This window comes from Podarcis vaucheri (assembly GCF_965113315.1).
Source record: "Podarcis vaucheri genome assembly, chromosome: 9".
NCBI lineage: Eukaryota > Metazoa > Chordata > Lepidosauria > Squamata > Lacertidae > Podarcis > Podarcis vaucheri.
This window is the reverse complement of record NC_138767.1, coordinates 46,627,745-46,646,012: the sequence shown is the minus strand read 5'-3', so window position 1 is coordinate 46,646,012 and position 18,268 is coordinate 46,627,745. Positions and strand designations below refer to the sequence as shown.

Sequence of the window (18,268 nt, the reverse complement as noted above, 5' to 3'; positions counted from 1 at the left end):
AGAGCTTTTGTACAGGCAGAAACTTCATTTATTCCAAAACTCAGCAAGGACATTAAGTTTTCTGCAGAGAAGAATTGAAAAGAGAAGATCTATTTGTTCTTTGTCAACTTGTGTTGTAAGTCCATTTGGGATACATGAAGCTTAGCTTCCAATAATAATATTTTAGGTAAACAAAAGCTCATTAAGTGAGTGAAACTTTCCCCAACCTGACGTTGACTAGATGTAATAGACTACAACAGCCGTCTGCCCTGACCAGAGTTATAGTCCAAAACATTTAAATGGCAGCAGGTGGGGGGGGGAGGGGATCCAGCCGCCTCTGCGAGAGTTAGGATGAGACTTGTGAGAACTTCAGGCCTATGCAAGTGTATTTTTCTATCCGCCAACAAGTTAATGACAGCCACTGCTGAGGAGTACAAATCAACGCATACCGGTAATTGCCACATAATGTTGCAATACAAGCTGCCAAACATCAAGGCCACAGATTTGTTTGGGAGCACTACTTCCGTGTAGGCATGTACACAAACCCATCCCAGAAGCAACTTAGCTTACAGTTGCCTATGTAACTTTGGTGATTCCAGAAGGGCACAGGACTTCTTTGCTCAGAAGGAAACCCCACTAGGGGGCCATGCAGCTGGAGGGCAGCACCACTGGGCCAACTTGAGGGGGAAGCCTTCCCTTTGGCAAGAGGCAGATTCCATCAATGGAAACGGGAGGGGGGGGGGCGCGAGCGCAGGAAGGCGGCCTGGCCATTCTGCCCGCCCCATGGATACCTTCGGGCCGATGGCAACGGCAGGATGCGGCATGATGCTTCCTTTTCCTGGCCAGCGGAGAGGAGAGGAGCCTTCCAGAGGCTCACCCCCTCAGCGCAGACGCCTCACCCTCTCGCCCCCCGGGATCACCTGGCACGTTCTAGCAGGCGCCCCTCCGCCTCGCCTCACGCCACAACCACCTTCCTGCAGCGGAGGGAGCGCGTGAGGGAGGAACCGCGTCCCGCATCGCCCGCCCCGCTCCCCCGGACACTCAGGCGCCGCCTCGGCTCCCTCGCCTCAGCCGCATCCTGCCCTACCTGGCCGTGTGGCGCCGCCTGGTGATCCCGCCAGAAGGGCTCACACATCCTCCCTCCGTCGGGCCGGACGGAGAGACTCGGCCGCCTCCCGCCCAACTAACGCGGGGGGTGGGGCTTCACGCGCAGCCCACGCCTCGAGGTCACGCCTCAGCCAGCCAATCAGCGTCCGGAAATCGGCGCTCGGCTCAGCGGAACCCCGCCCTTCGCCGGCGAAAGGTAGGGGGTGGAGATAAGTGTCTCCGCGGCCGCGCAGGCGCAGCCGCAGGACCGTCAAACGCCCCGTGCCGGGGAAGCTTTAACCCGGCGTGTTAAAGGCAGGTGGGTTCGGGCTCCGCGCGTGCGCGCTGTGTGCAAGGTTGTTAGCGCTGCTAGCTGGTGTTCGCAATGTCCGCAGGAACAGAGCTCTGGGTTTAGGTAGCGCTCGGCTGAAGTTTTGCCAAGTGACAGGACTGAGCCTTGCAATAAGCAAAGCTGGTCTTCCCCGCGGCATTTTGAGGTTTCAATGTTAACAGACCCGTCGCATGAGATGGGGTGGTTGTAAGGGTTTGGGACTTTTTAATTCTGTGTGGTACGAACAGTAATCATATAAGTTTTTTTTATATACTTGATACACACACACACACACACACACACACACTGCATCTAAAATACGAAAAATATAGAATACTCCTTGCCCGCATTAAGGTGCAGTTCAGATTACCCACTAATGCAACAGTGCTGCTCTTGTCTACTCAGAAGTAGGCCCTGCTAAATTCACAATGAGCCTTACTGTCAGGTGGCTGTGCATATATTATGTAGGATTGCAGCCTTGCTGCACGGTTCCTGAAAAGTAAATCTTAACGAGTTATGTGGACATTTCTCGCAATAGGACATTTTGGCAGCACACACTTTGGTCATGACGTGGAGATACTTCAGGCCTATCAAGCAATCACTTCAGCAATGCCATGTAAAAAGGGGGGGGTAGGAAAAGAGTTAAGATTCAAAATAAGCATGTGTCCAGGCAGCAAACATGTGTTTAGTGCAGTTACCCAAACATAAATAAACGAGGTGGCAATGCAGCTGGGAGACGATGAAGGAAGATACTTGCATAGATAGATAAGTGGAAAATGCTTATGCAGGCTCCCTGTACCGTGTCCCACCATCCTCCATCTCTCTCTACGGATGCTCGGACATTAAGCGGGCCGGGAAAACATTAATTAATACGCAATAATAGGCAGGAGTAGCCGCATGCATTGAGGGGCCTCCCGCTGCTCACCCTCAACCCCGCCTCTTTCCCCATCCGCTGGCTTTCACTCGGTACTTGGGTCACGTGACCTCCCCTCTCCCGCGTTACCAGGGTGAAGCTGTAAGCAGGCGCTGACGGCGCTCCCTCTGTGGTGCATCCGAACCTTCAGGGCCCCGGCTTCGCCCAATGGCAGGGCGCGGGTTTGATGTCGCCGTCCTATAGCAACGCGAAAGGGGTGGGAGCGGAGCTCGGGTTCGGTTGGAGCAGCTGGAAAAAGGGTGAGGTGGGCTCGGGGTTCGGCAGAGAGGTGGCGGGGCTGGAGAGGCAAGAAGCCTGAGGAGGGAGGGGCGCAAATATTCCTTTCCCGGCTCGCTTTGCAGCAGCAGCAGCGGTGCCTGGCTGCTTCTCCTCCCTGTTTCCCCGCGCTTGGGGCTCCTGCTTAGTAAGTTGCCTTGTTCTGCCCTGTTTGTTTGTCGTCGCCGACGCTGTTGCTGCAGCGATGGGTGTGTCGGGGGCCGCAGTGGGGAGGCTCCCTCCTCGAGGCCCCCTGGGTGTCGGAAGGTGAGCGAGCCCCTTCCCTCCTGGCACGCTGCGGAACAGAGGTTCATGGAGCAGGCTCCAGTGTTTAAATGCGGGGTAATTACCCCGGAGTAACTCCCACGGCCTGAAAGTCAGTTAACGGAGGCGATTATTATTTATTTTTTGTTAAGTCACTCCACTCCATCCACGGGGAGTGTGAGGTGAGAGGAGCTTCTCCCTTCCCACCCGTTAGCATACTTATCGAGAACAGTTAAGTTACTGGGTATCGTCAGGTCTAATACAGAAAGCTAATAGAGCTTTACATGCGAGCCACTTTTTACAGGCGTTTCAGAGAAGTGAATCAAAATTGGTTGAAAACAAGGTGCCTTACATTGTACTGAATATTTTCTAATTCATTACAGCGTAGACGAGATTGTAGTTAACCAATTTTGATAACTTTGAAAGGCCCGAACTCCTTATTTTCTAAAATTCGGCATAACTGGTTTTACAAAGCGGTAGATCGAAACATTACTAAAACAGCAAAAGTGGTGTATGTGCTATACTAATCATATGAATGGTTGTAGCATTGAGCTGCAATTCTGTGCACCTTATCTGGGGAATACAGAAAGACCTAGGAAGCTGCCTTGTATCAAGTCTGATCATTGGTCCATCTCTAGTTCAACGTTGTCTGTACAGATTGATAGCTGCTCTCTGCTTGTTCAGATGCATCTCCCCCGGCTCTATGGAGGCGCTGGGGATTGAACCCCGGGAGTTGGAGTCAAAAAGCATCTAGAACATAGGAAGCTGCATTGTATCAAGTTGGACTGTTGTGCCATCTAGATCAGTTTTGTCAACACTGACTGGCAGAGGCTTTCCAGGGTTTAAGGCAGCAGTCTTTACCATCCCTACTTGGAGACACCAGTACGTGAATGTGAGACATGTTACTGCAAAGCATGCGCTCTACCACTGCAGATCATGGGTTCCTCACCCCCAGATGAATGGAATTGACTGCCAAACTCTGTAGGGTCCAAAACCCAATGTTGCATTGTACCTCAGAACTAATTAGTAAGCGGTGCTGGTATTTCAAACTTGAAAAAATATGCCCCCTATGACCATAGTAGCCAGTGACTGGGCAGCCATATTGTGGACCAGCAGTAATTTCCTAGCAGTCTTCAAGGGTAAGGTAGGCCCCATGTATAATGTACCACATCAGTCTAATGTAGAGGTTATCAAGGCATATAGAACAGCAGCCAAGACTTTTATCACTCAATATGGCATGCCGACTTTATATTAATCACACTGACCTCATCCTCAAAGTCATGTGGTGGCATTAGTCAGCAATTTCTTATATGTGTTTAAAATAGCATTAGCAGCTTGAATCTTGTGGATTCCCAAAGAATTGTAGAGCAGAACTCTTCCTATACCATCTTCTGGTACTTGACTAGACAGATAGTTTCAGAAGCATTCCAACTTCCATCCTAGCAAAGCACTCCAGAAAGATACAATTGATGAAAGCTGATGAGAGTTCCACAAGAATACCCCTTATCTATATCCTGATGACGGTTATCTTCAGGGGCAGCAACAAAGTTTGAAAATGCATTCAAGTGGTTAGCTTAAGCTCTGCTATCAAACTAACTCAGTTCGGGTTATCATTTTAAGGCTGCACTCTTAAATAAGTTTACTTGGAAGTGGTCCCATGGAACTCAGTGGGTCTCATTCCCAATAAGTATTTAATCCTGACTTGGGAATAAGCTTCACTTTAACCCAGTGGAACCTACTTTCAGGTAAGAGTGCATCGTGTCAGACTAGATAACAAAGATCCAGGTAAGTGTTACTTTTCATAAATGCAGCAGTTCTCCTTTTCTAATTTGTGCTTTGAGGTTTACTTGCATCTTCTTGGCATATAGTCTGTGACAGCTTTTTAATCAGGTAAGATATAAATATTTCTGTGTTCCTTTGAAAAGCATTTCCCATAGTAATAGCCATGGGATAGAGACAGTGGATGCAAACTACTGTACGGCGTATCTGAAGCAGAAATAATTGCATTCACAGGCTTAGAGACCTTATAATGAAAGGGAATGTTGAAACATTGATGGCATCTAAAAAGACAAGTGATTTGGAAACTGGTTTGTGATGCATAAATTGATCTGGCAGATACAAAAAGAGCAACTTGGTTATTCCGTTAAAAAGCTCCCTTTTTCTCCCTAGCCCATACATAAGGATGCCTTAGAAAAGTACCATGGACAAATATATTAAGGTGCAAAAGATTGGTGAAGGATCTTTTGGAAAAGCAATTCTGGTTAAAGCAAAGGAAAATGGCAAACAATATGTTATTAAGGAGATCAATATATCCAAGGTGAGTCTCTTGAGTTTTATTTCCTTTCATTACATCTTTCCTTATATTTATGTTTTCACAAACAATGCTTTTCTTTTAAAGATGTCGAATAAAGAGAGAGAAGAATCAAGGCGAGAAGTTGCAGTGTTGGCAAACATGAAACATCCAAATATTGTGCTATACAGAGAATCATTTGAAGGTTAGGATTAAAAATAACTTGGCATCTAAAATAAAAAGCTGAACTGGATTGAAGTGCCTGAATTGGGGTTTGTGTGTTGCCTTTCAACGTCCAGTTTCCTGTTTAGTATTTCTTGTTGCATGCTGCAGTTCTGTGTGTGCTTACTTAAAAGAGGGGATGGAGAAGAATTTCATTAGACCCACATTATTAAGCAAACTGACCTAATTTCCATCTGCCAGACTAATATGCAGATCAGATCACAATTATCTTTTGAATATCACACTTCTCTGAACCTTCCCATAGTGTTCTCAGCTCAGAAAAAATAACCAAAATATGTGTGGTTTTTTAAAAAAACAACAACTCATTTTGTAGCGAAGTATGTTTAGAAATAGGGACGCAAGTGGTGCTGTGGGTTAAACCACAGAGCCTAGGGCTTGCCAATCAGAAGGTCGGCGGTTCGAATCCCCGCGACAGGGTGAGTTCCTGTTGCTCTGTCCCAGCTCCTGCCAACCTAGCAGTTTGAAAGCACGTCAAAGTGCAAGTAGATAAATAGTTACTGCTCCGGTGGGAAGGTAAACGGTGTTTCCGTGTGCTGCTCTGGTTCGCCAGAAGCAGCTTAGTCATGCTGGCCACATGACCCGGAAGCTGTACGCCAGCTCTCTCGGCCAATAAAGTGAGATGAGCGCCGCAACCCCAGAGTCATCCGTGACTGGACCTAATGGTCAGGGGTCCCTTTACCCTCTATGTTTAGAAATGCATTTCAGATAAGATACATATCTAAATACAAAATTTTGCATGAATTTTCTTTCTTTAAAAATCAGACTAATGTGGAAGTGTGATGAAGATGATGATATTTTATTTGTACCCCACCCATCTGATTGGGTTGTCTCAGCTCTTCTGGGCAGCTTACAGCATATATAAAAACCATAGTAAAACATTAAACTTTAAAAAGCTTCTCTATATATGGCTGCCTTAAAATGTCGTCTAAAGGTTATATAATTACTCATATCCTTGATATCTGAGGGGAGGGCATTCCACAGAATGGGTGCCACTGCTGAGAAGGCCCTCTGCCTGGTTCCCTGTAGCTTCACTTCTCACAGTGTGGGAAATGCCAGAAGGCCCTCAGTGCTGAATCTCAGTGTCTGGGATGAACGATGGATGGAATGGACTTACATAAATGAACACATATGAAATTGGCATGGGCCAGAAACAGCATGATCTGACATATCAATTTAAAAGTCTGTCATATTGATAAGTAGGATCTCCTAATAAATATGGTTGAATTGGGCAGCAAGTCTACCATTTTTCATGTCTCCTGTATGAGTTGGAAAATACACAGTAATGGAAGCTAAACAAATTAAGGGACTGGCCAGTGTGATGCATTGTGAAGTGTAAATTAACACTTGTGTGTATTTATTTATTTATTTTACAGAAGGTGGCTGTCTTTACATAGTGATGGACTATTGTGAAGGAGGAGACCTGTTTAAAAAAATTAATACACAGAAAGGTGTCTTGTTTTCAGAAGACCAGGTAAGAGGATTTGAAATTTATATTGCTTGATAACTGTAGGTGTTCTAGCTCTGATAGACACCCACCATGTCCACAATAATGGCTGGCATTGGTGCCAACCGAAAAATATGTGGTTGTGATTTTTGACTTTTGCTTTGCCTCTGAAATGTGATGTCAATTCTAACTTCTTTTAGATCATGGATTGGTTTGTACAGATCTGCTTAGCACTGAAACATGTGCATGACAGAAAAATTTTGCATCGAGACATAAAGTCACAAGTAAGTTCACTGAAACTTTTTTTTAATTGAATGTTAATGTTATAATAGCTAGGCTTTAGCCTACTTTCTTCAAAACACTGATGAGAGAACAAACCTATGTCAGGACTTTCCAGAAAGAACAAGGGTTTGTGCACTTGCAGGCCAAGGCTTACTTCAGATGTAATGCTAAAAGTATGGTTCAGCGTTATATGAGCACCAACAAGGTAGCCCCTTTCTCTCCTCCACTTTGTGTACAAGAGAAGAATGAAGTTTTCACTTTTGGTTTGTAATCAACCTTGAGTTTCCTGTTATGTCTGACCCTGAGATACGTTTATTCTAAATATGGTTAGTTTTGACAAACCAAGATGGAATGCACACATTCCCATATTTCCAGTCTAAGCTTATATCTTGGTTTAGAGTGCGTGTGATTAGCTTTCAGGTTACATATTGCAATTATGTTCGTGAGCTTTAAGCAAACAGATTTGTCAAAAATTGTTTGGAAATACTCTTAGTTACCAATCAGTTGTAAAAACAACTGACTAAGAAATGATAATATGCATCCGGCTAAAAGTGGTTTCTTGTAATGATTGGCAAATTCGGTATAAGTTACTTTCTTCTCTACTGAATTTAACTTCGTGTTAGTGTACTGTATTTTTCTTGTTTCTACTCCAGAATATATTTTTAACCAAAGATGGAACAATACAGTTGGGGGACTTTGGAATAGCTCGAGTTCTTAATAGGTAATACTGAAATACGTTTTGCGCAATTCACACAGTACTATAAAACATAATCTAATTCATTATATTTTTATTTTTAGTACAGTGGAACTTGCTCGAACTTGCATAGGAACGCCGTATTACTTGTCACCAGAAATCTGTGAGAATAAGCCTTACAACAATAAAAGGTAGTATTTAGCTATAGGCTTAACTTATTATTGAAAGACCTACATTGGCTCCCAGTACATTTCCGAGCACAATTCAAAGTGTTGGTGCTGACCTTTAAAGCCCTAAATGGCCTCAGTCCTGTATATCTGAAGGAGCGTCTCCTCCCCCATCGTTCTGCCCGGACACTGAGGTCCAGCTCCGAGGGCCTTCTGGCGGTTCCCTCACTGCGAGAGGCCAAGTTACAGGGAACCAGGCAGAGGGCCTTCTCGATAGTGGTGCCCGCCCTGTGGAACGCCCTCCCATCAGATGTCAAAGCGATAAACAACTACCTGACATTCAGAAGACATCTGAAGGCAGCCCTGTTCAGGGAAGTTTTTAATATGTGACATTTTAGTGTATTTTTCATTTTGTTGGAAGCTGCCCAGAGTGGCTGGGGAAACCCAGCCAGATGGGCGGGGTACAAATAATAAAAAATTGTTATTATTATTATTATTTTATTATTTTCAGTTGTATGTAGATGCCATTGTCTTTTATCGCAATGCAATTTGTTCAACTGACTTCTTCATACTGCTGTGTGAAAATACAGGCCAACCTACTTTTATCCAGCCTCAGCATTTTGAGGCACTTGCATAACTGAGAGCAATGCAGAGTATCTATTCCATGTAGGGAATGTGCTGGTGAAGCAGATTGCTGTGGCCAGCAGTATTGCGCTCTCCACTAGCTGGTGAGCAGAGGGTTCAGTCCTGCTGGGTGCTGATTTGCCAACACATTCCTTGCAGGGAACACTGGCAAAGCAGACTCCCATCCCCACTGGTCAACACTGACAGGTGCGCAGTGATGACATCAGGTTACTGATAGGCGGGTGGTCCCCCCCCCCCTGTCAGAATTGACTCATGGTGTTAGGGAGAGATAAAGGATTGGCCTGCTGGGCCAAAAATATCCCTTACCCATTATCGCTTCCTTCTGGCTGTTAAGAGTAATAGCTATCCTAGGCCAGACTGATATGCTTTGATCCCAAGTGCAGTCCAAGATGTGAACCAGAAGTGGGAAATCTAAATGTCTTCCATATAACAAAAATAATATAATAATTTGACAATTTGGTATCCTTTGGTCGTAAATGACAGTTTGCTCATTTATGGAAGTGCGTACCCAGTTACATTTGCATAAACAACCTACCTTAACTTTGCACCTGGCCCAGAGAAAAGGGCAAATGATGGATGAGAAAGTCATCTTTTCTAAGGAACCAGCAGAACAAAAAGCTATAAGCAGGCTGATAAGGTCCACATTGTTGCTTAGATGGTGCATGTTGCACAAGTGAACAGAATTTCAGCCATTGCAATTTACATTACCGTAGAAATGTGGATAACCATTTGGATGGCAGAAGTTGCCCCAGCTGAAATGTACATATGTATATAGGCATAGCTGAACTTAATAAGGTGACTGAAAGTAATACAAGCTAACCCAAATTTCAAGGACAAGCTAGACCAGGCATAGGTAAACTCGGCCCTCCAGATGTTTTTGGCCTACAACTCCCATGATCCCTAGCTAACAGGACCAGTAGTCAGGGATGATGGGAATTGTAGTCTCAAAACATCTGGAGGGCCGAGTTTGCCTATGCCTGAGCTAGACTATTGATCATCTAGGGGTCTGTGCAAACTAATGTTCTGTGTCTTGTTTCTTTAGTGACATATGGGCTCTTGGTTGTGTTCTCTATGAAATGTGCACACTGAAACATGCAGTAAGTCGACATTTCTAAATACTTTATAAACGAAACTCTTTTTTCCAATGCCCAGAAAATGCAATATTTTTATTTTAGGTATTTTGACATCAAAATCACTTGTGTTCTGCTGATCGTATACTTTTTGTAGTTACGTGGAGGGGTTGGTAGGAGAGAATTGAACTACAGTAATAGATAATTGCATGCCCATGATAAGATTTAAAGTAACAGCATGTGACACAAGTCAAAGCCCCAAATACAGCTGTTAGCTGGCTTGGATAACATACCACATTGTTGATGGGATTTTTAAAATGGAGGGAATTTCACTCCCCCAAACTTCAGCCTTAGAGCAGTTACAGTAAGCCCGCAACTTGCACACATTTAACCTGTATGCATTCAGCTTTACATGTGTGGCAAATTTTTAAAAAATAATAAATGGAAAGAGGGTGGGATTCTGGGAAAAATGACTTTGGCAGTCACACCCACCATTGAACCCAATGGGTTTTGACCAGTGCTTTTTTATGGGTGGACGCAGGGGTACGCATACCCCTAAACATTTTGTGACTAAGTTTGGCCTCATTGAGGGGCAGTATTTCAATATGAGTAGGAAAATGAGAGCACCCCTAAACATTTTTAAAGAAAAAAGTACTGGTTGCAATGTTGGCTTTAAGATAAGAGGGTAGTGGGAAAACAATATGGAAAATCTTTATGGATAAAATGCAAGACTAAAAGCAAATTGAGAATATTTTGTAGAGCACCGAAAATGCATATTAAAGTAATTTTGATTTTTGTAGCATTAGGAAATTCAGTTGTCTTCTTTTGCTGTGGCATTACTACTGTCTAATACATACAAATTGCACTTATCTCTGCAGTTTGAAGCTGGAAATATGAAAAATCTGGTACTCAAGATAATTTCCGGATCATTTCCTCCTGTTTCTGTGCATTATTCCCATGACCTCCGGAGTCTGATTTCACAGTTATTTAAAAGAAATCCTAGGGATAGGCCATCAGTCAACTCCATATTGGAGAAAATTTTTATAGCTAAGCGTATTGAAAAATTTCTAACACCCCAGGTATGTACTTGGACCTATTGTTACAAATGATCTACTGTGCAATAAGTTTAAGAAGCCCATCATAAACATGCTGCTTCTGTTAATTAATAAATCTTTCGGTTATGTGCAATATATCTGTGTATCTTAGCAAATTAGGTACTATTGTGTTTTTATGATTATCCTTCTATAGAATAAGAACACTGAAATCCCACTCTACAGCTGTGTGTGTGTGTGTGTGTGTGTGTGTGTGTGTATAAAGTAACACACCGTTTCAAATTCAAACTTTAATTATTTAAGATAAAAAAGGTAAAGGGACCCCTGACATTAGGTCAAGTCGTGACCGACTCTGGGGTTGCGGCGCTCATCTCTCTTTATTGGCCGAGGGAGCCAGCGTACAGCTTCTGGGTCATGTGGCCAGCATGACTAAGCCGCTTCTGGAGAACCAGAGCAGTGCACGGAAATGCCATTTACCTTCCTACCGGAGCAGTACCTATTTATCTACTTGCACTTTGACATGCTTTTGAACTGCTAGGTTGGCAGGAGCAGGGACTGAGCAACGGGAGCTGACCCCGTCACGGGGATTCGAACCGCTGACCTTCTGATCGGCAAGTCCTAGGCTCTGTGGTTTAACCCACAGGGCCACCCGCGTCCCTAATTATTTAAGATACTTATACATCAATAAAGTAGCTTACTTATGCGGGGAGGAATGGGGAACCTCAGGCCCCGTGGTCAAATTCACACCTCTCTATCATGCCCTTGAGACTTTGCCCATTCCATCTTCCCACTGCAGTCACACCCCGCACAGGTCCTGCTCTGTGTCTAGTGATTTTTTACCTTGCTGGAATGTATCCATTAACAGTGACATTATCCCTTGCTTGCCTGAAGAGTCGTGTGTGTCTGGTCACACCCTTTTCCCACATCCACCTCTGGAAGGTTGCCCATGAGAGAATGTTCCCCAGCCCTGACATAAAAGAGGGCCTCAACATTTTAGATAAGACTTTGAGATTAGAGTCCTAGTCATATGTGTAAGTAACTTGAATAGAGCATGCTAAAGCATACTTGAACAATATTTTTTGATAATATTTAAATACATCTCTAATTAGGTACATTTTTAAAAGCATAAAATATCTTAAAGCTTAACGGGGTCCCCTCCTCAGGGTATATGGAGAGCTTCTATGGAGGGTTCAGACATGCACCTTGTGACAACATGACCTTTCTTGGCTAATTGAAATGTTGTATGCTGGTTGTGTGTTCATGGCCATTTATGTGATGAAATGTTATAAAGATTGCAATCCGTATCCAACTTGTAAAAACTCAACACGTATGTACTTTGTCTTTGGGACAAGGTGAATGAGCTTTATACATTTATTCTTAAGAACTTCCCATGAGTTTGAATTCAGGTTCATAACTACTAAACTGCTTTTTAAAAAGGTATGAACATCCAAGGTAGGGTACAGCTATCTCTATATATACTCTTCTACAGTGGTACCTCTGGTTCCGAACTTAATTCGTTCAGGAGGTCCGTTCTTAACCTGAAACAGTTCTTAACCTGAGGTACCACTTTAGCTAATGGGGCCTCCCACTGGCCTGCAATTTCTGTTCTCATCCTGAGGTAAAGTTCTTAACCCGAGATACTACTTCTGGGTTAGCGGAGTCTGCTACCACTGTATTTTTGGAACAAATGTTTATGGAAACATTTATTCAATTTATTGGTCATTCAGTAACTGTTAGACTCTGTGTTACTCTCTAACGTAAAATTATTCTTTTAGCTTATTGCAGAAGAATTTAGCCATAAAGTATTTCAGAAGTTTGGACCTCATGCTGGACCAGGTAATATATGAAAAAAATCCTCTTGGTTGCATTTTAGTTGATTCCAATACATCATTGACCTGATCTCTACACAGAGTATCGGGTGACAGTAGCAAATGCAGAATATTCATGATGTTTAGAGCCCCTAATTTAGAATTAATTTTTATTCATCCAAGATAGCCTATGCATAAGGAAAGGAATCTTCATCTAGAAACTTGGTTTTGAAATGTGTTTTCACAGATCAGCTTTTTGTGCACGATAGCAGTACAGTATTAAAGGGAAATTTCTCAAGTTATAAAAATTGCTTATTGTTAACTTATATTACAAGTAATTAGTTTGAAACAACACAATATTGCTTCAAAATCAGTTCCAAATATGTAGCTTATAGCCAGAGCATTTTGAGTTAAGATAATAAACTATTCCTTTTGCCAGGTATGTAGATGAAGATTGCTTTTGGCACATGGCCAGGTGGGGAACAGGTAGACTTGAAAGAAAGAATATAAAAAGGTTATCAATCTTTGTCATAAGTAAGTAAGTAAGCTGTGTCTTCTCTTCCTCTTTTCAAATAAGCATCCAACCAGTTCAGTCTTATATGGAGTGTGTTGTACCTAAGCCAAATAATATCAGCATGTCTAACTCTGGATGGGAAATGAATTATTTTTGAATATTCCTTAGTCTTAAGACAGATTCCTAAAGAAACCCAGTGTTATGTAAAGGAGTTATTTTTGTGTGTGTGTGTTCTCTCTTGAATAGCAAAGAGACCAGCACAAGGACAAAACTTAGCCTCTGCTGCACCAGCTCAAAAAATCACAAAACCTGCTGCTAAATATGGAGTGCCTTTAATGCTTAAGAAGTCTGGGGATGCAGCTAAAAAGCCCTATGAGAAGCCTTCAATTAAATGCCGACAGGTGAGAGAAAATATTCAGCAGTGAAACAAAAGTATATCTTTTTGATGAGGGAGTGGAGAAAGTATATCTTGGGACTTTGGTGTTTGCGTTTTTTAAACCTTAACTGCATTTTGTTTGTGTCAACTTGTCACGGGCATTGTTTCAGTGACCGGTAGATTCCCTTGCGGGAGTGGAAACACGGTATGTAACTAGTCTTTGCAATTGCACTGTGTTGCGCATTCAGACGCCAATGTGGCATCTGTTGCCTTTCCACCCACTTTCCAGTATAGATTGACTGTGAATAGTTTTGGACCTGCTCACATATCGCTGCATGCAATTATATCTGCATTAAGGCCCATAACACAGCTGGAAGGTGTTATGGCATGTTTTGGTTCCACCCAGTGTAAAAAGTGTACAAAGACCATATAATAAAATAACAGCAAGTAAACTCTGCCAGTAAACATTCCTGAAAAGAAAACCTAAAATGCTATAACAACAAGCTTCAAAAACTCAGTGGAATCAAAGTGTTGATTTGGTATTTCAAAGTACTGTATAAAGTGGCACAGCCTAGTGGGTCTTCATGAGTAAGTTATGATGTTATACTGGCCCTGTTGGTACGTGCACCATCTTAAATATTTAGGATCTCATTTGCTTTTTATTTGAGCAGATTTGTTTTATTTGACTTTTTAAATTTGTGTCATCCACTGTTGACTTCGTCTTTTTCTTTATTATTTACAATATGAGATGCAGCAGGAATGGCTAGGGATCCAATGGATCCTAAGCTGCTCAAGCCCAGCCTTCCCAAAAGCCCTGTTTTAGGGCTTCCAGCCAATTTCTACCACCAGAAATCCACTCTGCTGACTGCATTAAGTAATCGATGAGCATACCCCCAAAAAAAAATTTAGTGTCACTCTACTTGGGAAGTCTGTAAAATATTTTCCTTATATGTCCTCATTTCTCTATGCTAAAACAGTGATAGCTTTTGGCAACTTTGAAATGATCCACGCATGATGTGAAACCAACTGGCTTTTACTTGGCATTAAAAATAGCATGCAGTCTCCCATGTGTAAGTTAGTTGGTATGATGTGTCAGGGGAGGAGGAATAGAGATGTACTTTATTTATATTTTGATTTCTATTAACAAACAGCAAAACAGCAAAATACTTGTGTCAGTATTGCTGTCTTTGGCACACTGTTGGGCAATCAGATAAATGAATGGATGAAAAATGGTGTTCACTTTTGTCTGTACTGCTGAGAATACATTAAGGCTTAGTACTTGATGCATTTACTAGGGAGTCAATGGTATTGAAATTGAATCAAGTCCTAAGTGTAGTTTCCCAACAGTAAGATCCACTCACCAAAGTGTGGTTTTTATTTCTCAGTGCACATGGAGAGGCCGAAACTGTAAGATTAATAGCAAGTTTGCAAAGCTAACTTAGTTTATTTCTGCGTTATTGATTCTCCATGCTCAGTTACCTTCTGCAGCACATGGTACATGCATTCCTTCTAATTTGTAGTTTCACTCTTTATTTAGGCCCCTCCACCTCCAGTGAAGAAAGGGAAACCAGTAGAAGAAAGGAGGAAAATGTTTGAGGTATAAAGACATGGAAACTAAGGAAACTAAGCAAAATACTTTTAAACACAAAACAAAACCTTCAAACCTTTCCTCCTTATTTCCTTCCACTAGATATCCTCTAACCTTATTTATATATATCTCTCTGTGTGTGTTTATATATATATAGATATTAAAACCTCTAGAATATCACTCTTACTATGAAGTCCTAACCATCCTGACCTAATTCTCAGGAAATAATGGCTCAGGGTTTGAATCTGTATTTATTTTTCAGGAAGCAGCTAAAAAGAAAAGACACGACATTTTTGAGAAGGACAAAAGACAGCGTGAACAGGTAAATTAAAGAGAGTCACTATTTTTGTTCTGTTTTTAATGATGGAATGCAGGAATATGTCTCATATTGTCAGAGCTGCTACCAGGTCCCAGCTCACATAGGACCACGCCACACAGCGTCCACTTTAAAAGAGTCTTTATTGAGTTACAGGTTTCATTTCCGAACTGCAGCGTGCAGCTCTACACCTTCTGCTCTAGGTCGGTGAAGACCCGTCTGAGTCCCCGCCTCTTGCACACCAGCTTAATACCCTAGCCTTGCTCCACCTCCTTCGCCTCTCCCTACGTCTCTGGGTCCTTCTGCCCCCCTGGGCCTCCTCCCTTCTACTCTCCTCTGACGCTGACCCCCCTGATCCTTCTGCCTCCTTGCGGCGGGCTTTAGGACCTGGCTCACTCTCCGGGCTGCTTACTGCTCCAGCTTCCGCTGCATTTGAACTTGGCGCGCGCGCCCAACTCTCTACTTTCCTCTTAACCGTTGCCTCGCTCTCTGAGGAGGGCGTGACCACCCCTGACTCGTGCCCTCCCTCCTGCTGACAGCCTCCGGAACCCGATGCCTGGCTACCTTCCTCCCTGCTGCTCTCAGTCTTGAGCGTGGGTCCCGACTTCCAGCTGCTGCCGCCCTCAGTTATGAGCGTGGGTCCCGACTTCCAGCTGCTGCTCTCTGAATCTCCTCTGTTCCCTTCCTCCTGGGGTGTCCCCCCGGATCCCCCCCTTGCTCTGCTCACTGGGGCTCCCTTTTGGGAGTCCTCTGACTCACTGCTTAGGCTTGGAGATCTCGGGTCGTCATCATCACTCATTCTCCCTTCGGCTTCCTCCCCCTCGCTCTCTGTTTCCACCCTTCTCTGCGTCTCTGCTTCTGAACCCCTGACATCCATCCCCCCCTCGAAGCCCCCCCTTCCCCCCTCCCCGCTGTCAGGTGTGGGTGCTGGGCGCTCCATCATCATGGGAGGGAATGCTGGATACAGGTCGCTCCCCGTGGGTGGCCGCCAACTGAAGACCTCCGAGTCTTCCCCCTCGCGGTCGTCGACGTTGACTTGTTGCTCTTCCATCTCTGTACCGCCGTGCTCGAACCCGAGGTCCTCCCCGAACACGTCCATGTCAGTCTCTGCGTCGGTCGCTCGACCTGGCATCTCCAGCCACTTCCTGCGCCATCGCTCCTCTGGTCGATCGTCCCACCAATACGAGTTGCCTGATGCCGAACCTGCCGGTGAACCTTCTGGGGAACGGGTGCTCCGTGCGGGTTCCCCTTCTGAGTCGAATCCATGGAACGTGCTGGAAGAAAGTGTGGGTGTGAACAACCAGTCGTCGAAGAAGCTCGCTGGCATGGGTTTGTGTGGGAAGAGGGCATGAAACTCGTCCTTGAGCAGGGGTTCCTCCAAAGCGTAGTCTGGTACCCAGCTATTGGCGCTGGCCCGGGTGCCCTCTCTGGCTAAGAGGTATTCGACTCCCTCTTCCCCCCATCTGGAGTCCAAAATCTCCGTGACCTCGTTGATGTGGTCCTGGTGCTTCACCTCCCGCGTCTCCGTCCGTTCCCGGAGCGGACTTGGCGCCGTCCCTGGCTCCTGGAACCTGTGAGGTGCCTTGTAGGGAGTGAGCACCGACCTGTGGAACACCGGATGCATTCTGGAACCCTCCGGCAGCGCCAGTCGGAAGGCTACCGGGTTGATCTGCGCTTCGACTTGGTACGGACCGATCTGCTTGTGCCCCAACTTCTTCTTGGCAAGCGACCTGGTCGGCACTGCGTGGGCTGCCAACCAGACCCAGTCTCCCACTTGGATCACTTCGCCAACCCGCCTGTGCTTGTCAGCTTGCACCTTGTAGGCGTGCTTAGCTAGCTCCAGCTGCCGTCTGAGTTGATCGTGGACCGCCTGCAGCTCTGACGCGAACGCGTCCGCCGTCTGTGGTTCTCCTTCCCCCACTCTCTCCAGTCCCGGGAAGGTTCTGGGATTCCTCCCATTGTTGGCAAAGAACGGCGTCACTCCTGTGGACACGTGCTTCGTGTTGTTGTAAGCGAACTCGGCTAGCGGCAGGTAATCCACCCACGTCGCAGGCTGTTGATTGGCATAGCATCTCAGGTACTGCTGCATGATGGCATTGACCCTCTCTGCTTGCCCGTTGGTCTGCGGGTGTCTTGCTGATGCCAGATTGACCTTGACATTTAGAAAACCCATCAGCTTCTGCCAGAAAGACGAGATGAACTGGCGTCCGCGGTCGGACAGGATAGACCGTGGCAGGCCATGCACTTTGAACACGTGATCTATGAACAGTTTGGCGGTTTGTTCCGCCGTGGCCACCTTCGCACACGGAATGAAATGTGCCATCTTGGTGAACAAGTCCACCACCACTAGCACAGCTGTCTTGCCTCTCGAGTTGGGTAAATCCGTCACAAAGTCCAGGGCCACCCTCTCCCACGGTTCAAACGGTGTTTGCAGCGGTTCTAACAGTCCCGCCGGTGGTCTGTGTACCGGCTTGGCCCTCTGGCAGGTGTCGCACCTCGCGACGTAGTCCGCGACCTCTCCTCTCAGCCTGGGCCACCAGAAGTCTCTCGCGACTAATTCCATCGTTTTCTCTGTGCCAAAGTGACCGGCCGTGGGTGCGTCGTGCAACTGTTGCAGTACCTTGGCGCGAAGGTCGTCTCCTGGTACATAGACAGCCCCTTTGCGTAGGAGCAAGCCGTCCCGCACCTGGAACTCGTCCGTGGTAGCCGTGCCTCTGAGCAGTTCCGCCATCTTGTCTTGCGCGAATGAGTCGTCCCGCAATGCACGTCGCACCGCATCCAGGTCTACTGTAGCTGAGGCACACGCCCACGCCGTCGGTGCGAAGATGTGCATGGCCGCCGCTGGCGTCACCTCTTCTAGGTATTGCGGTTTTCGGGACAGTGCATCCGCCATGATGTTGGTGTCGCCTGGGACGTACTCTATTCGGAAA

General features: G+C 45.2%; 2 protein-coding genes across 13 annotated transcripts in view; one reads left to right on the top strand and one right to left on the bottom strand.

The window, feature by feature from the left end:
- Positions 1-1,188, bottom strand: part of CLCN3 (chloride voltage-gated channel 3) — a 45,606-nt gene extending 44,418 nt beyond the window's left edge. For all 4 annotated transcript variants that reach the window (XM_082237203.1, XM_082237208.1, XM_082237205.1 and 1 more), the window contains exon 1: positions 1,067-1,188. The gene's annotated coding sequence lies outside the window, so the exon portion shown is untranslated. The remainder of the gene's footprint in view (positions 1-1,066) is intronic.
- A 74-nt stretch (positions 1,189-1,262) lies between these two features.
- The window catches only part of NEK1 (NIMA related kinase 1), a 47,675-nt gene continuing 30,669 nt past the window's right edge, over positions 1,263-18,268 (top strand). For 3 of the 9 annotated variants that reach the window (XM_082237184.1, XM_082237186.1, XM_082237180.1), the window contains exons 1-13: positions 2,612-2,733; positions 5,019-5,166; positions 5,248-5,344; positions 6,756-6,853; positions 7,027-7,110; positions 7,762-7,829; positions 7,907-7,993; positions 9,657-9,711; positions 10,563-10,763; positions 12,512-12,572; positions 13,305-13,459; positions 14,972-15,031; positions 15,285-15,344. In XM_082237184.1, coding sequence (XP_082093310.1) covers positions 5,050-5,166; positions 5,248-5,344; positions 6,756-6,853; positions 7,027-7,110; positions 7,762-7,829; positions 7,907-7,993; positions 9,657-9,711; positions 10,563-10,763; positions 12,512-12,572; positions 13,305-13,459; positions 14,972-15,031; positions 15,285-15,344 — 1,143 coding nt within the window. In that variant the 5' untranslated portion in view covers positions 2,612-2,733; positions 5,019-5,049. Of the gene's footprint in view, positions 1,385-1,543; positions 1,563-2,389; positions 2,570-2,610; positions 2,734-5,018; positions 5,167-5,247; positions 5,345-6,755; positions 6,854-7,026; positions 7,111-7,761; positions 7,830-7,906; positions 7,994-9,656; positions 9,712-10,562; positions 10,764-12,511; positions 12,573-13,304; positions 13,460-14,971; positions 15,032-15,284; positions 15,345-18,268 lie in introns of those variants that run through there. The other 6 variants (XM_082237182.1, XM_082237183.1, XM_082237181.1 and 3 more) reach the window with 6 other exon arrangements.